At 36.3% G+C, this 19,543-nt stretch overlaps 1 protein-coding gene across 4 annotated transcripts in view; it reads right to left on the reverse strand.

Annotated features, from left to right (window-relative positions):
- The window catches only part of POC5 (POC5 centriolar protein), a 35,405-nt gene that overhangs the window by 7,288 nt on the left and 8,574 nt on the right, over positions 1–19,543 (reverse strand). For 2 of the 4 annotated variants that reach the window (XM_059492014.1, XM_059492015.1), the window contains exons 3-12: positions 18,390–18,537; positions 12,012–12,184; positions 11,466–11,642; positions 9,148–9,252; positions 8,261–8,440; positions 7,002–7,164; positions 4,108–4,226; positions 3,252–3,365; positions 2,238–2,414; positions 613–800 (exon numbers count right to left, since the gene is read on the reverse strand). In XM_059492014.1, the coding sequence (XP_059347997.1) occupies positions 651–800; positions 2,238–2,414; positions 3,252–3,365; positions 4,108–4,226; positions 7,002–7,164; positions 8,261–8,440; positions 9,148–9,252; positions 11,466–11,642; positions 12,012–12,184; positions 18,390–18,537 (1,506 nt within the window). In that variant the 3' untranslated portion in view covers positions 613–650. Of the gene's footprint in view, positions 1–383; positions 801–2,237; positions 2,415–3,251; positions 3,366–4,107; positions 4,227–7,001; positions 7,165–8,260; positions 8,441–9,147; positions 9,253–11,465; positions 11,643–12,011; positions 12,185–12,498; positions 12,628–18,389; positions 18,538–19,543 lie in introns of those variants that run through there. The other 2 variants (XM_059492016.1, XM_059492017.1) reach the window with 2 other exon arrangements.

Raw genomic sequence — 19,543 nt, forward strand, 5'->3', positions numbered from 1 at the left:
TTGCAATCTTCTTTGACTCTGCTGCAGAGTGTCCCAGGAATATGAAGAACAGACCAGTAAATCATAAAGTTCTGGAATTAGGGACCTAAAGTACAGATGCTTGGATTCATCAAGTTCTGCAACATTAGCTTGCAAAATGAAAATGTTTAAGAATTTGATGGACTGTAGCTCACCTAGCCTAAACTGGACCCTGGCTGTGGAGGATGCTACCCTGCTGTTCTCCATTTACATACACTGTTGCAGGACATAATTACAGTGCAGGTCAGCTATACTTACATGCATAAGCAAGTAAAAGTGTTTGTAAGAAAAAAAAAAAAATTTTCTCTTGAACATAGATGTTAGTATCATTGGGATTAAACAAGAGATTCAGACAAAAATGACATTGTATCCTTTATTTAAAAAGTGTGCTAAAGATTTCTTAAATAAAAAGTGTTTTTCTTAATAATAAAAAATTTGGAGGTAGAACAACAAGCTCAAGCTCTTTTTTCCCCTCCAGGTTTTATTATAAAAGCACTTTCACTTTAAAAACCTTCCTTTTTTAGAAAAGGGTAAAAACATGATATGTACTTTAGGCCTTACTGCATCAAATCTGAAAGGACGGGGAAGTGGTACCTTGATTAAAAAGCCCTACCGGTGAGAAAGACAGTCAGTCAGTCAACAACTTTTATTGACTGAACACTGGTATGAGTTTGGCTCTGAAGCACTCGCCCAGCTTGTCCTGCAGGTCTTGCAAAGGTAGAGCCAGAAGAGTGAAGCACAGTTCGAGGATACTTAGCAGCCGTGGCTTGTGATATGGTTTGCTGAAAAGTATTAAGATACATCAAAACACTTAATGACACAAAAAATACACATTAAAATAGCTCTAGGTGAGCTGTAGTTTAAAAAGAAAGACCTGCAACCTAACAAACTGAAATACACTTTTCAAGAAAGAAAAAAATAAATGCTCATTTAATAGAAAGAGTAAGATCTTTTCCTTTCTTATCTGTAAAACACTTTTTAGAATACAAAGTGCTAAACTTCCAGTTAACTAAGTATTTTAAGCTTTTATCATCTTAGTCTTATTTCAAGGTTGGCTTGTTTTACTATTTTACCATACTGTTCACAATTTTCCCCTGTAGTGCCAATTTTCCTTTTGAAGTATTTGTTACTTCAAAAGGCAGTCCCTGAAAGATCTTTGAAAATAAAAGGTTTGCAATTTTATCAAGAAGTAATTTTCTGCCCATAAAACTAGCCACCTTAGTGTAATAAACCATATTCATTCTGCTTTTTATCAAGGTAAATTCTCTTCCTTCTCAAATTAACTCAAGACCAACACTTAAGATTTTTAATTGCAGAACTGGTACACAGTATGTATCTGCAGGCCTGTCACAGTTATTACATTTTTGCAGGTTAGCTTTTGCGAACAGTAGTTCAGGTGCTTTCCTAGTCACAAAATCTGAATCCAGAAATTGTTCCTAATGAAATAATTACCACACTGAATCTCTAAACTCCTAAGAACATAAAATTTAAACATTAATTTCTGCATAGGAACCCAAATTCTTGAATTCTTCTATGTGAAGCAAGCCACATGGCTGTGAATCACAGGAGGAGATGGGGGCCTTTTCTGCTTTTGGTACTGCCGTGATGGTGAGGAGATTGAGGGTGTTTGGGGAGTTGGGAGGAGACAGAGCCAGGACAGGTGACCCAAACCTAAGGGATATTCCAGACCATGTGGCACCAAGCTCAGAGTATAAAGTGGGGACAAGAAACAGGAAAGGGGGGGACATTTGTGGTGATGTCATTTGTCTTCCCAAGTAACCATTTTGCATGATGGGGCCTGGCTCTCCTGTAGATGGCCGAACACCCGCCAGTGCATGGGAAGCACTGAATTAATTCCCTGGTTTGCTTTGCTTGTGTGCACAGCCTTTGCTTTCCCTATTACACTGTCTTTTTCTCAGCCCGTAAGTTCTCCTGCTTTCACCCTTCCGATTCTCTTCCCAAACTCTCTGGTGGGGGAGTGATTGAGTGGCTGTGTGAGGCTTGGCTGCTGCCTGGGGTTAAACCATGACATCTCCTCACCAGTGCCTTCTACACAAAGACACAAAGTCACAAAGTACTGTTTGCTGTTTTCAACAGGCCTAAAGTCTAATTTGTCTAGCTTTGTCTAATACCTCTTCGCAAGGTAATTTTCTTCAAACTATTACCAGATGTGTTGTAATAAAAATACTTTAAGAACATAAATACACAATCTGATTTACCTGAGTGACTGGATGATGCTTCTCAACAATAACTGAACTCATGGGTGGAGCAACTCCCATCACTGCTAAACTCCCAGAAGCTCTGGATTTTTGTCCCATATCAGCTCGGCCTGTGATTCGAGCAGTGATTGTTCTTCCTGCTTTCTGTTGTGCAGATGTTATTACTTTTGGCATGGACTATAAAAAAAAATTAAAAATTAATTAGTAAAAAATTCTAAACATAATATTTACAATGCTAGGTGTTTCTGCTCAGTTTTATCTACCACATGCCCAAATGGAACATGTGATGTTGCAGGTAGTCCAATTACATCACACAGGACTGAATTTGCTCCACCTGGCTGCAACCAGGATTACTCCATTTTTTCTACTTGTGCGATAGCATTTCAAGTAAATGACTTCTGTTCTGAGGGAAATAAGACTAATTTGACAAAAATCAAGAAGCATGGATAGTTTAGCTTTGCTGGCTGACTGCATGCTTGAGTGACAGCTGAAGGTACTTCCATCATTGTGGAAAACCTTTCTAGCAATGACAGAGCAGATAATAAAAAAGCTCCCATGCATACAAAAATGCATCTTTCTCTGACAGCTGACAGCAAACTCTGTCAAATATGGAAAAGAAAGGAGGGCAGTTTAGCGCAAAGCACAGAAAAGGGAATGAGGGAGAAATTTCAAAGTGCAGGATAATGAGACAAGGATATGAGCACTTTCCATGACAAAAGGCAAACACCAATTATTGCTGTTGCACTATACCTGAGTGCACTCTTCTATTCTTCACTTTCCCACACTGCCCTACCTAAAAACAGAATTTAAAACTGCTCCTAGCATAAATGAGTTTATGTAACATAAATGAGCATTTTCAACCTAGTGTCTTCATACTGCTATGTAAACTCTACGGCAGTGTCCTCAATTACATACCTGTGTTGCTCTGAGAAATGCACAAATAACAATACCCAAACTAATATTTGTTATGATTATGTCCTAAAAGAAGAAAAAAAGTTAACTTTAGCATGTTACCAGTTTTTGCGTTGATGTCACACCAGATCCTGATGTTGTGCTAGTGATGATAACTGGAGAATCAGAATCTAGCCTGGTCTCAGGAGTGCTTGCATGAGCCAGGTGGCAACAAAACTGAAAAGAAACCAGTTTATACAGAATGAGTACTACTTTCTAGAAAATACGGTTTTACTCCTTAGATGGCCAGTTTTCTCACCATCCCAATTACCCTTTTAATTGCAATGTCTTTGCAGATATTTTACCTCCAGTGTTACTGTTTATTGTCTAATATAAAATTACTTGTCTAAAATTTGTAGAAATGGTGTGAATAACATTTGTCACTATTAGAATGAAAAGTAAGGAGACAGGCATGCACATCATCTCTGTTCTAACCTACTCTCTAGCATGATACTGTTTTACAGTGGCAAAGTTTTGAGGATGACTCCAGGGCAGGTCCAAAACAACCATGCTACTAGATGATGATCAGGTTAAGTTGTTATGACAGGACAATAAGCTGAGTTCCCTTAATGTCTGTAGGTGTTACCCTCCTAAAAAAGGAGTCTGAAGTCAAGCCAGCTTTTCATGTTTTGAGAACATACTAAATTCAAGTTTATAAAAAAAATGCCTCTTAACAGCTTTTTTTCCAGAGAGAACCTTAGAGAGCAAATTATACCTATTGTAGTGACCTTGTCTTCATTAGTTTAATGCATTTTCACTAAAATAAAAAAGAGCTTAAGGAAAGTACAGCAAGCCACAGCAGCTGTGCCCCATTCACAGTGTAGTCTGAACACATCTGAACTCTCTTCAAAAAAGCGCCAATCAAAGTATTTCTCTTTTGTCACTAGGAAATACAGTTCTGTTCCAGCTACATGCTTACCATGTTTTCCACCTGAACAGCAGCTGCTGGTGGAGGTGGTGGTGAGGGTTGATTATATTGTGAAGGAGGTGGCCTTCCTGCACCAGTGGTTGCATGATCATTTCTCCTACTTCCTGTATCTATTATTAGAAACACAAAGTAATGGGATAAGCACATAATCCAGCTCATCCTAAGAGGTGGAGATATGGGGGAAGATAAGTTACAATGAAAATTTTATTATTTCTTTGGGATTTCTGTATAATCTAATAGAAAAGAGCAGGCTGTTCTTTATAGAGGTAGGTAGACAGATATAAACAAACATTCCTGTATTTTGCCCTCTTTTGAGATGCTTATAAATGTTTTTCAAGGGGCTAGTTTCTCTATGTCTCAACATCCCTGTGGCACATGTCACCTACTTGTAGTGCAAAGAACTGAGGTTCATCCTACTGCTTGCCAAAACTAAAATCAGTGTGCAAGTGGTGCTCTTATCCCTAAGAGAGAAAATCCAGTCTAGGTAGTAAAACACAAAGGTCATTTGCTCATTCCAGGAACTAGAGTGACACCATGTGGTAGTTGTGTTTGGTTTTTTAAATTAGCGGAAATAAGAAGGAAAAATAAAAGGCAGGTGCTTCAAATCTGTGCAATACTTGTAGACGTCAAGAGTAAAAGGGTACTAGAATGTGCATTTTGTACATATCTATGTGTGTACACACACATTAAGCTTAAGCACGGACAGGACCAATGCACAGTTATACATCAGTAAGATCTGATCTATTTTACTGGAGGAAAACAATATTAGGACTTTTATAAGCAAAAACTTATGAATTCCTGTGGTGTCAGTGTTCCTTTAAATACATGAAGAGGTTAAAAATAATCTTAATATACTACTAAGTAATTAGGCAGGTAACTTTAGCACCATCAACACTGACACTAAATATTATGAAGCCATCAAGTTTGTGACACATGCACACTATTAACTGTAATGATATATGATAGGTATTTTATCTGTAGATTTTGTGTATATTAAATGTATATTAAAATAACCAAATAATAAATTTGTAAAGGGGTGAAATTCTGCATTTTATGTCCAGTGACAGTAGGTGGCACTGCAGTGTTCATATAAATTTATAATTGCTGACTGGTTCTGGCACATGGAAGTTTTGATGTCCACAGATCAAAAGACTAGAAACAAATCACAATAATCTTCTCTGATGTTTGCAGTCCTCCAGTGTCCTGATCACTGTTCTACCTGATTAAGAATGCAGATCAACAGTTGTTCAACCATATTAAATAATTATGTAACTAACTACATTAAAACCACCATCTGGCTGTAAGCAAAACATAGTATGATGGCTGGGGCAGGAGAGAAGGTGGTACCAGAGGTGGTGGAAGCTGATGATCTGCTCAGGACCGAGGACAAAAGAGTCTGTGAAATGTTATGAAGCCTGATTAAAAAGCATAATAGTGGATACACAAATAAATGAGTTATGGGTACCCTAACATGCAGCACAACAAAATCTCATGCAGCACAACAAAATCTTTAGGTGTTGTGCTGGTGTAGAGTTTCAGTTCCAGCTTTTTAGTAAAAATCAAGCAAAATTTTGGGTCCATGAAAATAAAGGATTGGTCACAACTATTATAGAGCTCAGTTTTCTTTATTTCCTTACTATTTACTCTCATTTTTATAGGTCTACAGAAACAATGCTTTCACACCAGTCAATAAACCTTCATTATTAGGGAGACCTGGTGTCTGTTGCATGTTTTTTTAAAACAACAGACAAACAAATAAAAGATAATGCTTCAAGACAGAATAATTCTTAATTAATAACACCGTGAAAAACAAAGTACTTGGGAAATGCCCTGTAATTTTATTCCCAAACCCAGTATCTTCAATAAATCATTCACTCTTAACATTCTACCTATACTGATCCTAAATTTTTACTAGCACACAGCTACACTTTGCTAACGGCATATTAATTTCTTAAGCAACTGCACAAATACCATTTATGTTTAACAGGCTTAGACAGCTGCTTAGGTTAAGTATCTTCTTACATCTTCTTCAGGTTTTTATTTTCTCTGTCTATCATTTTGGTGGAGAATTTCTCTCAAGTAGTTCAGAAACTTCTGTATAAGACTGTTAAATTTAGCAACTGAAGTTACTTGTCTAAGGCTATTAACCACTGCCAGTACAGACAGCTGTTGAGCCACACATATAGCTGTGGCACTCCTGCTGGCACAGCTATTTTCTCTTTAACCTAGGTTGCTCCATCAGCACAAATTGGTTCCCACTGCTATGGGTTGTCTCAGTCTGAGAGAGTGATTTCATTGTACCTGTAAGCATGTGCAGCACTTCCCTGTGTAGCTGCACAGGTTTTACAGATATGCTGCTGATAAAAATAGACTGGTATTTCCTGTTCTGACATGGAGTTACATCTAAATTCAGAACCCAAGAGATTTGCCTGCCCTTTTTACACTCAAAAGCAGGATTAAGAAAGAAGGGAGACCTGTCTGGGAAAAGCTGATTCATGGCACACTGAGATTCCAGAGTAAAAAGGAATTTTCAGGATTTTGTCTAAATGCTCCATAACCTCGCATTTTAAGAAGTTTGCCACCTTTGACTTCCTTTCCTGCCTTCAGCTGGAATTTACCAGTTTCCCAGCAATGTGGGATGAAGAGAACATGTTCCTTCTTTCAGCTACAGCTGTATGAAGTCCAGCCTCAGAGTACTTCTCAAAATATTCAACAGGACATTTTAAAGCAATAAAAGTTAATTAAACTCTGTATTGCCAAAAATTCTCAAATTAAAAAAAAAAAAGAGAAAAGGAACTCCATTAAAACAAACAAACCAAAAATCCCGAACAAATCCAACAAAAATGCACACACGCTACCAGATTAAACCTGCTAGTCATACTAACCAGGATCTGGCCTACTGTCCTTGCTTTGAAACATGGTCATTGCTTCCAGATTCAAAGCACATACACCACGCATAAAGGCTTTCTTCATCGTGTCTTCATACTGATCTCTTTCACTATGCAGTTGCAGAAGCTCAGATCTTGTCAGTTCCAAAGCAGCAGTTAACTACAAAACAGATTAAGGAAACAAGTCTCTCTTACTTCTGAATGCAAACTATAAACACATTCATCAATTAATTTCAAAAATAATTTACTATATTTACAAAGACAGAGGTTTTCACTTGAAAACCTCTGCTTCACCAGAGATTAACAGCTCACTGTAATTTCTTTGTAGTACAGCACAATATTAATAATATAGCATATTAAGGAGAAGACTATTCAAAAGATATAGGACTGTCAGACTCTACCTAAGCAGAAATATATCTTTGCAAACTTTTGTCTTTTAGAAGTTGGCATCTGGCACAGATCTCTGCAGAAATATGGGTTCATTCAACAGAAGAGCAAGTCTTCTCTGATAATGATTTAAGTATAAGGGTAAATTTTCATCACCAGTGTCTCTTCTCTACATACTGTAAAAAACTAAAAATACTGAGAAAAGATCAGATCAAGTTACTACTTACGGTTTTTGTGCTGTTAAGATACATTTGGTAAGCCTGTTCTTAAAATTCTAGGTTTAATTTCTTGCTGAAATACAAACTTCTTGAAAGTGATACTTTAAAACTGATTATTTAGTGTGCACCAATGCACAGGTTGAAAATTTCACCTTAAGCTCTGAAAATTCCTTAACAAGCTTAATCAGCAAGCTAAAGAAAAATCAAACTTAATTTCAGCCTTTAACAGAATAGCTATTACAGGAAAAAAATATCGTACTCATCATGATCATTCAAAGTAATAATGGTCTTCTATTTGCATTGTCTCCTTCATTAAGACCTCAAAATGCATAGCTCATACTAACAGAATGCTGTTAGAAAACAAATGGCATTCCCATTAGTAGGCAAACAGAGATTTGCCTTATTTCAGGAAGGCACAACTTATTTCATCTGTGTATGCAGATTGGCAACATTTTATATCGGGTGCAAGAAAAAAAGGCATGTCTAAAAACATTACAAAGATCTTAGATCCATTCAGATCTTCTTGCATACTTGGGAGCTCTGTTCTACTGGAAAATACTCGTGTTTGTTAGGTTTGCTGAGACAGACATCCTTTGGAGGAACAGGGTTTGGGAGTCAAGGAGCAAAAGAAGAACAAAAAATTGATTTTACCTCTGCAATTTTTGCTTCAAAATCATTGGTGAGCTGAACACATACATCTTCTGCTTTTAACTGACAGGCTCTTGCTACTTTGTCTTTCCATTTTTCTTCACTAACAGAGCGCCATGCAGCCCACACTTTCTTCATCAAAGCTGTCTGGAAATGTTTATCTGCCATTCTAATTGCATATTCCTTAGGAAGTAAATACAAACACATAACAAAAAAGTTCTGGGTTGATAAAAAGCTCAGTACTTTACTGTGGATGCTTGTTTTACAGCTTATTACACAGACCACAGTAGGAGCCCCTTAACTGAGTCCCAGGTCCTGCAGTGAAGTGTTACACAAGCAGCATCAGCTGCTCAGTGTTGCCTCTGCACATGTGCCAATGCACGTTACTCTCCTCACCATGAGAAACCGTGTTTGGGAGCTCCTAGGCTATACACAACAGTGGTCTTACTCTTAGTTTAATGACACCCAAACAACAACCTCACATACACAGTGTAAACAGACATATGAAGCCATTTGTTGGGTATGTGGCACATTTGGATTCACTGTAGGAATCATATAAAAACTGCTGTCACAAAGACTGCAGGTAGTTATCATAAAACTTACATTTTGAATAAATTTAGACTTCAGGATTGTTTAAAAACTACTTTAAAACAACTCTACTATTCTAGTCTATTTCAAAATAGTCAGCAGACAACAGATTTTTTCCCATTCCAGAGAGTATTCTGACAGCAACATTCCTTTTAGAACTGATCTTTTCAAACTGTTATTTGTCAAACACATCAAAATAGAAACACCATGATTTCTTCAAACTGTAAAAAGAAGTGCAGCAGCTCTGACTCTTTTGAGTTCAGAGGTTTAATTTTCACAGCATTTTGATTTTGTGCACATACCTCTTGTTTGGCTTTAACATGCTGAATCCGCCACAGTGTAAACTTTCTCATCAATGCTACTCTCTCCTTTTGCTTTTCTAATGCTTGGGTCAAGTTAGTAATTACCTGCAAAAATATTCATTAACACTATTTCATTATCTATGATCACTGTAAGATCAAAGATAATGTACTTTATGTCTCACTTATTTTTCACTTAAAGCACTTGCTTTTAACAGATGCTTTCTACTGAAATTTCCCCTTACTCTAATCAAATAAGAAACAAGGATCTAAGTTCAAATGAGAAGTAAAATTCCTGTGGCTTTGACACTCAGATTGTGGTACTTCCATGTTATAGTTTTAGGAAAAGTTGAACTGAGTTATTTCCTCCTACATTTGATGGTTTCTGAACTACTTTCTCATAATTAAATGTTACCACAGCATAACATCAGAAGAATGTCTTATTTCAAAGAGACTTTTAATGAATCAGAAACATTTATATTAGAAGTTTTCTTCACTTGTCTGAACAGAATAAACAAGCTAAGTTGTTGCTATAAACCAGAAAAACCTTATTAGAAATTGTTACTCTCTTTAAAAGATCACATGAAAGATACTATATAAGCTTCAAGCAATTAAAACGTTTGAGAGGCAAGATGTCATACTGGACAGAGACTGCAACCCAGCAATCTCTGAATTTAATGACTACACATGAAGAGCTGAGGTTCCCCAACTAAAAGCCAGGTATGATGCAAATTTGGTAGACCAAATCTGAATATTACTCCCTACTTCTGCCTAACTTCTTAAGCTAGATTCTGCCATCAGTCATATATGTGCAACTCTAATGGTCAACAGTGGGACTCAGGGGAATAATGCAAAGTTATTTTAACTACTGCATAAACACTGTTGAGAACAAGATTTTATGACAATACATGCTAGCATATGTTAACATTATATTCCATTTGTTACAAGTAATAATTATTGAATATACACTAATTAAATGAACGATAACTAAAATTAAAATAGAAAACAAATTAAATTGATATATTAATTACTTTTGTTGAAAAAGTATCATAAAAATCAATTTTCAATGCTGCATACATACTGCTACACATTAGAAGTCTTAGCCTAAGTCTATTTTTGTTAATCAGCATATTTTTGCAAATAAATTAGATTCTTATTACACATTGTAAATCTTAATTCTTTACAATGTGTAATAAGAGTCTAATACTTCTAATATTTGTGGGGCTGATGGACTCTGGTTTATGTCCATATGAGGATACAGGAGATTTCATAATTATGGAATGATATGCAGAAGCATGGAAGCACTGCCACCTTCCATTCAGGTGGTAGCAATAGTAATTTTCTATTCACATGTTTGGGGATTTTTCCTTAGAATCAGAACTTTAAAACTGGCTGAAGAAACAATTTCTTTGGCAGCAGATAATGAAATAGAGCTTTCAAAGTATCACTGAGAATTATGGTACATTAAATATGACTGACATACAATGACAGCCAATAGAATTAGATGTTTGAAAGTTATAGGCTGAAATAGCCATGCACAAGGTACTAATTACATGGTATAAGACTAATCCAGTTATTGCAATGTTACAACATTTATATTTGCTTGGTCTTTAAGATTAGTGTGTTTTCTAGACGAACATAGAACACTATCTTCATTCACATTTTAACTCTTGTAATGTATGTTTTTTGAAAATTTAAGTAGGAATTAGAAACCCAAACTCCATTAAGTGTTCTCAAGTACTAGGTAATATTTTTCAGGGTAGCAGAAAGAAAACTTATTTATGTTGGGTGATTGCAAAACTGCCAAGATTTTATATCCACTTTCACACTTCTAGTTAATATTCAAGTTGTTTGCACTGTTGCCAGCAGGAAAGTGTAAACCAGAGACACCAAATGTCCAATCTTAAGAATATGTACAAATGTCGAATTCCTAAGAATCTTAAAATAGAGGCTCCTCAACATTTAAAACTGAGGAAAACCAATCTAATGATTGAAAATTTAGAGGCTTTTGAAATATAAGAGCTAATAAACTCACCTACGCCTGTGTAAGTTCTTCATGAAATACATGAGAAACAAGACTAGACTCTAGATTTAAGAAACAAACAATGCAAAACATAGCACATATGATGTGCTTTCATTGTTAGTATAGACAACTCTATTAGCAACCATGATTATTTTTCTACTATACAGTCTGAATGTATTATTTACTTCTCTATGTTACTTACTTTAAAAAAATGTTGTTCAAAGAGATGGACCAAAAAATTTAGTGTAGATATTTTTAAACAGAGAGGAACTGTTAAAATATGAAATTGAGTTACTACCTCATCTTTCCTGCTAATAGAGATTTCATAAGTACGAAGTAACTCTTTCAGGTTTTCCATCTCATTCTGCAGTTGTTTCACTTGTGTGTCATGTTTCTCTTTCTCTTGACTCATTTGAAGCTTGTGTTGTTGAATCAAATTAAGTTCCCAAGTTTTCAGTTCAGTCAGAATATTCGTCTGAAAAGTTAAAAGGATGACAGTAATGCAATGAGTTTATTTCCTCTCTATAATTTTCATCTTAAAACACTTAGCAATTAAGAAGACACATATATTTGCAGTGATACCTTCATTACACAGGCTGTGTACAGCTGTATTACCACATAAAATGAGCTACTGAATCATGATATCAGCACTTCCCTAATGGAGACAGTTATTCCAAAGTTTTTTGAAAAAAGATATTCTGTGCTACACATGCTTATGTGCAATATGCAACAACAACAAAAAATACCATTCTCTCAGCAATCACACTGAAACTTCTCCTGCACTAACTCTACAATACAATGATATCTGTGAATGATTTTTAAGGATTCCATACAATATAAATACCTTAAGACTTCCACTCCAGAGATCAACTATATTTTCTATTTGAGTGACTTTTCCATCTGGTGAAGTTAATTCCGTCACTGTGGTTTTGCTGACTTCTCCTGGACCATGTGTGGAAGAAGTTGTTTCTGGAAGAGCAGGTTGTTCCATACCGGCCTGCTTCACTGATGTTGAGACTAAAAATGAAACAAGAAAATAAGAACTGACACTCTGGAAAGGCTGACTGGTCCACACTTTGGATGGAAGTCAGAAGACAGACAATGGCAAAAAGGAAATAAAATATTTATAACACCAGAAATGTCCTTTACCCACATAAGAAAAACCAATCCAATTCTAATACAAGCTTTCTGGACACACATATTTAAGCTGACAATCCAATTGTAACATAAGTAAATTCAAAAGTAGTGCTCCCTTAAAATACAGTATCTTAATATACGTTAATTTGAAAGAGAATGATCACAGCAACCACCAAAAATACAGCCAGAAATACCATCTCTAAGTGAAGGCTTCTTGACAATTAACATCTCAGGTAAACCATCTACTAACTTCTGCCTTCTTTCTCAATGAGCCTGTAAACACCAGAGGTCTGTGCTGTTCCTTTACAAATTCACAAAGCAGCCTGTGGATATATTTTGATGTTAATACATACCTGCATGCATTTTTCTTAAAGCCTTAAATTTGTTCATCTAATTAGCATTCAAGCAATTTGAGAAAGGACATATCTACCATTAATTTATATAATGCCTGATACAAAAAATCCTCACTTTAAGGAGCTGTGGTACCACTAAAGCTAGTTTGCATGCATTTGAGCTGATAATAAAGTTAATATTTAAGTAAACTTGGGAAGTAAAATATTGGTTTATATTTAGTTATTCCTTACAGAAAATTTGTTATTAGAGTTGACAACTGAATAAAAGAAAATTAGAAGAGATATTAGCAGATTCCTGCTAATAACAACAAACACAACAACTTCAAAAAAATACTCTCTTTTTTCATAAACAGAAAACCTCCAACATTTTAGTCTTCACTTCTGAAAACAGGTAATGTCTGATGGGTACTATTTTTTGATTCAATCAAGAAGAATTAAGCTTATCTGTCACAAAGCAGTATCTTCAGTGAACACTAGAAAAGTGTGTTTTGAATTTATTTAAGGCAGAGCCTGATGGTTGATATTCCTTTACAGTTATTTTTACTGTTAGGTCTCCTTTCTTAAGGAAATGAGAAGAGCTGTCTGGCTAATACTCTGCCACAAAACTACTACACTCATGCTCCAAAACAAAAGGGAAACAAGGAAGAACTGCGATGCAGAAGCAGTTACAACTGCTTTTTGATATTTCTCCCAATACACAACCACACATCATAAAATTAACACCAGCTTGAGCTAAAGGAGTGCCATCTAACACACCATTTCTACAGACTAAATGTTCTCCCCTATAGCAAAAGCAAAAGACCATAAAGAGATTATTCCCCATGACAAAGTAAATTAAAATCAGGCTTTAGCTTTTTGTCATTGTTTCTCCTGAAAATGACAGAAGTATTGCTAAAGTAGTGGCAGAATTTGAATACTTGTTGCTTTTAAAAATGTCCAAAGTACATGATATGCCAGACAGATGATCCAGATTACTTGAAATACATCTAATTTCTGTGAGGAAGAATCTGGCTGGCATATGACAATAGAATTATCTGACACTGTTACCATTGTCAAACATTCACAGTTCTGTCCTTCACCACTTTTCCCCAGTCCTGTATGTCACTCCTTCCTTCAGCTGTAACATGAAATGCATGAAGCTTTGTTTTTATTTTTAAACTTCTACTACTTGGTTAGACTACACAGAACAGTTTGTAAGATACCTTAAAAAACCCAACAGAATAAAATGTAACCAATCAAAACAGGATATTAAAATAGGCTAAGAACTGCCACAGTCTGAGAATCACAATATTACTAGTTCATCACTACCTTCCCCCTTAATTCTCCCTAGGAACAGATTATCCTAACACAGCTTTCATTTCTCTCATTTACCATAGGATGTATAATATCTTCACTGAATCCACCAAATGTATCTGTTACATGTTTATAACATCATCTTATGAAATTCATCTTAGCCTTCCAGTATTGCCATAATTTTCTACAGTTGCACACACATTAATTTAATTCTTATTTCTAATGCTCTCCTTCTGTCACCTCTACTCCCTCCATAGAGTTATATGATGTCACTCAGTTACAGTGCACTAAGGTACCAAGGATACTGGAACCATTTGGATATGATAAGTATAGAAATGCACTTTATTTAATAATCTCCACACCCATTTACTGCAACAAATCTCTAGACAGAGGTAATGAAATTAGCTGTTTATCCAGATGTCTGTTACTACAGTTGAGCTTTTCTGTGTTGTTCTAGTATCTGAGTTTTTCTGCTTTTATTAAGTAAATAAGCTCTGACACTGTTCTCACACATTAGATGCTATTAGTGGCCCAAGCTGAGCACAGCAATTTGCTAAAATGTTCTAAGAAGTTTAATGGATATATACTGAGGACTAGAAGGCTTGAAGAGAAGGATTTTTCCACTCTTTGGGTATGAGTCATCATTGCACATCTCTGCAACAAATAATTTACTGCTCCAGTCTTAGTAATTTTCAAATTTAATCAACTAAACTGATAGCAAGAACAGGAAATGAAGTTTTATGTTTCAAAGTTTAAAAACATTTGGACATTGAACTGAATTGAATAGTACAGCATGTTTATTCCAATTACTTCTCTTATCTGACTGAAAGCTGTTAAGGAAGATACCATGTATACTTACATTTTCTGCAACAAATAGAGATTACCAGTAATCAGAGTTCTACCACCATGATGGTAGCATCCAGACCAAAGAATATTTCATAACCAGAACTTCATTTCAGAAGGCATCACATGGCATTGAAAACTCTGTCGGTTCCAATACCATCACATGGAGAAGGGGAAAATACATTGTAAACTTGAGAAGCTCTGCAGAAGAGCAAACTTTCAGATTTTAACTCCATCCTCAGCACATTCATTCATTTTGTTTTACAGTTATAGGACACTAACCTATTAATTTACGATTTTGTTATTTAAACACAGTAGCAGCATTAGAGCCAAATGTCAAAAAGCCTGATTTCTAGTATGAACAAGTAAGCAGTGCCAAAAGAATGAAGTTTAACAAAAAAATTAACTGTCCTTCAGAAAAAAACCTGGTAAACAATCCCACCTGATCAGCATTAGAGGTAGAGTATTAAGCTTGAATTTAAGCATTAGAGGTATAGTATTAAACTTAAAGTTTTCTCATTGTTCATTCAAGTCATGTTATTACCATAATGAAAAAAAGAAGATATTCTCAGGGCATTAACACTGTGGCCAGCACTACTTCAATACATAATCACCATCAATCAATAGTAGTGATTATATAGAAGAGTTCAAGATTTTGATCAGATCTTCTCCTCAAAGCTGAAATAACCTTTTTACAACTAGATTGTTTCCAGCTCTATCTCTAGGAGGTATGACCCATCTCTCTAACAGACTGAGAAGACACAGTGATATTTTGGACAGCAAACACATATTTTGATAAAGTAGCGAAGCTAAGGAAACTTTTTTATAGCATTTTAATTGACAGAAGCAGGATGAATCTGTGTAAATATTATTCCCGTCTCTTGTGTTCTCTGGGAAGTTCAGAAGCACCTTTTTTACTGTCTTTAATCACTTTTTTCCATTCTATGAATGGAAAGAGATCTGTGAACTGCTGCAGTGTGTGTCACTCTTCCATGGGGTGCAGTCCTGCAAGGACAGGCTGCTCCAGTGTGGGTGCCCCGCGGTGTCACAAGTCCTACCAGGAAACCTGCTGCAGCATGGGCTCCTCTCTCCACAGGTCGGCAGCTCCCTGCTCCAGTGTGGGCTTCCCATGAGGTCACAGTCCCCTCTCAGACATCCACCTGCTCCAGCATAGGTCTGTTTCCTCCATGGGCTGCAGGTGAATCCCTGCACCCCCTGACCTCCATGGGCTGCAGAGGCACAGCTGTCTCACCATGGGCTGCAGGGCCTGGAGCACCCCCTGTCCCAGCCTCTCCAGTGACCTTGGTGTGTACAGAGCTGTTCCTCTCACATATTCTCACTCTCGCTCTTCTGTGGTCACTATTACGATGCAAAACTTCTTTTTCTTCTCAAATCTCTTATCACAGAGGCATTACCACCATTTCAAATTGTCTCAGCCTTGGCCAGCTGCACTCCCATCCTTTGGAGCTTCCAGAGCTCTGGTGGACATGGAGGAGGCTTCTGGCAGCTTCTTATAGAAGCCACCCCTGTAGAACCACCACTACTAAAGTTTGGCCATGCAAACCCAATGCAGCCCAGAAAAAAAAAAAAAAAAGTAAGAGCAGAGTTACAGGGAGACAGGAGACTCTTTTGGGTGGCTGGCTACAATTTTCAGACAAATACGATAAAAAATAAAGTCACGTACCAAAAAAGCACAAGAGTCTTTGATTCTGATATTCTTTCCTATGAACAGCAGTATTACACATCACAAAAAAATCCCTTACAAGACAATATTCCACTCAAACTGGGAGACAAAACTCTAAGCAGAGAGCACTGAGGACAATATCCAAATTAAAATTTGCTCCATCTTATAGTTCCACATAGCTGAGTTTGAAATTTTCTACTGTTTTAAGAGCATCAACTCAGGCTGAGAAACAGTTCCAACAGCTGACATTAACTGCTCTACAAATCAAGAGTTTTGCAAGTGTACTTGAATCCTGACAATCTGTGACTTATAATGTGACTGATCAACAATGGAAGAAGATCCAGAGCAGATAAGTACTCTGCTCATGGAGCTCTGGAAAGAATACAGAGAGTAACCATAGCTGCTTTAAAGGAAGCTGAAGTAATCTCAGCACAGGAAGGGGCTCTGGGTGGCCTTTTTTTCTCACAAAAGGCTGCACCATTTGAGGGAATCAACTGGTTGTGTAAGTGGCCTTAGCTAAGCGTGAACGCGGAACGCATTTCTGTGCTACCCAGAGAAGCATGGCTTGAGCCAGCACACAGCATAAAAAAAAGCAAACAGCAAAATGAACTTTCAACATAGCAACAGACTTGAGCTGGCTTTAACCCACACACACTGTCTCAGCAGGTGGGGACAGCTCGTGCCGTGACAGTTCATGTACAGCTTGTCATGACAAGTTCCTATACAGAGACTGGCAGCAGGAGTCACAGCTCACTGCAATCTGCAGTGTACTGCAGTGTACTGCAGACATTCTGTGGTTTGACATTTTGCTGTAATGTTCACCTAAGTTCTGCTCAGACTTTGGCTAACTCACAGCTCATGCTAAGGCCTGGTGTATCCTAGGAGTGTGCCATAAGGTCAAGGCAAGATATGATGGACAGAAGGGCTAAAGGTAATCATGCAGCTGTCATCACCTACCACTCACTATCTCCTGCAGCCTTAATCCTTCCACACAGATTGTCTAGCAGCTGCTTTAGAACCTAAAAACCTAAAGAAATAGTATTGACCAACCTTCCAAGTTGGAAGGTACAAGTATGTCACTTGTTCCTCTAAACAGCAGACATAAAGCCGTCCACAAGGGTTATAAAAGTGAAAACAAAAAGATAGCTAAAAATATTTAATATTAAATAGAATGATAAAGAATACAAGTTAGTTTAAAGTAAGTTTTGCCTGATAATGCTTAGCTTCCTAGAAAAGAAATAATGCAGGTGTATTTGTTTACAATTTCTTCTGAAGCAAAATTAACAGCAAAGCAAAATTCTCAATCTAAATGCTAGTGACAGAAGCAAACAAGACAATTAAAAATATCCGTGTTACTAATGCATCACAAGACCCTAAGTTTAGTGTCTTGTGATGCATTAGTAACATGGATAAATAAAATACCAAGAAATAAATTAAAATTAGAATAACAGGATTGAATTAAAAAAGTAAGAATGAAATTCATGCAGTGACATGATTAGTCATTACACAAAGCCCTTTTAAGGTAATCCTCCCTTTCATTGAATCATTGTTTCTATATGTTTCTAAATTTCTCTATCACAGCCCTAACAGCTTGAGCAAAACCAGCTGTGACACATCAAATGTCAATCAAGTATACTGTAAGTAAGGGTATCCCTTTTTCTGTTATTACACCAACCATCTTTAAACATCAGCCCCACAAAACACAAAGAAGCACATCAACACTGTCATCTGAAAGTGATGCCAGAGAGAGAACTCTTCAGGGAATATGCCTTCCTACATTTCTTGTGCAAAATGCAAATGTACTACAAACGACATGCATGTATTTTTCAAACTGAAGCTATTAAAAAAATATAAGTCATCAAAGTTGTATCATTGTTCATGTAAGCTCAACACATAGCCTTGGGCGTACTACCTGGAGTATTATGGTGAGTGGCATAACCTGTTAACCTGTAAATTCTTTCAGATGGTCTCTTTTCTGAGGCAGGTTCAGGAAACTTTGAGACACACTGCTCAAACTTCGGAGTCACTACAGTATAACGAAACAGCTCTTCATATTCATCCTGTTGCAAAGTGGTGACAAAGAATTATAAAACTATAATTACATTTTTAAAAATTAGGCATATGTAAAAAGAAGTCCATATTGTTTTCTATAATTTTGAGAGGTTTCTTTTTAATTACTATGGTGTAAACAGAGAGGATTTCCCCTAAAGCTGCAAAAGTGACTTGTTTTCCCACAATGACTATAATAATTTAACTTTCATTTGTTTAATGTTCACATTCCTTCTGATTACAACTAAATGCACTGCAATAGCTGCACAGAAAGACTCTATGAGATTCCAGCATTGGATACTTCAATAGGCATCTAAAACAAGAACTGGAAAAAAACTCCAGTCCCAGATCATCTAAGTTATCAATCAGCCCTTATTATTTCTAATGACTACTAGTAGTGCTTCAAAGAAAAACATGTATTTTTATAGCCATGACAAAGATGCTACTGAACACAGTCACACTTCACACTCTGTAACATTGCAATTTCTCTGGTGGAAGTTGTAAAGCCAATCATCAAAAGTGATTTGATTATACACAAGTTTTTTTAGAGAGGATATAATTATTCTCACCTTATTTATTTTTAAAATTATACAGGTACATGGAATGTGTATATATAACTTAGAAAGAAGCTTTCCTATTAAGAAGCTAAAAACCTATCTAACTGGTATGTGGCATTATGCTATACACCCAAGTAAGCCAATTAATATTTTTTTGAAACCTCCTAATGAAAGAGATTTTCAGGATGAAGGTATTCAGTGTTCATTGTGAAACCGTAAACAATCTGTATTATAACTTAAACATGCAATCTAGTAATTAAACAAGTACCACTACTAGTTACTTACTACAACAAATCCACTAATTAAAGCTTTGGAAAACAATGCCCATTGGAAAACATTTTACCAGGTCACTAGCAGTTATTTTTACTTCACTTAGTATTATCATATTAGTTCTGTTATTAGTTCTGTTATATCATATTAGAATCCTAATTAGGTCAAACCTCAAAAACCAAGTGTGAAT

This window comes from Ammospiza nelsoni, chromosome Z (assembly GCF_027579445.1).
Source record: "Ammospiza nelsoni isolate bAmmNel1 chromosome Z, bAmmNel1.pri, whole genome shotgun sequence".
NCBI classification, from domain to species: domain Eukaryota; kingdom Metazoa; phylum Chordata; class Aves; order Passeriformes; family Passerellidae; genus Ammospiza; species Ammospiza nelsoni.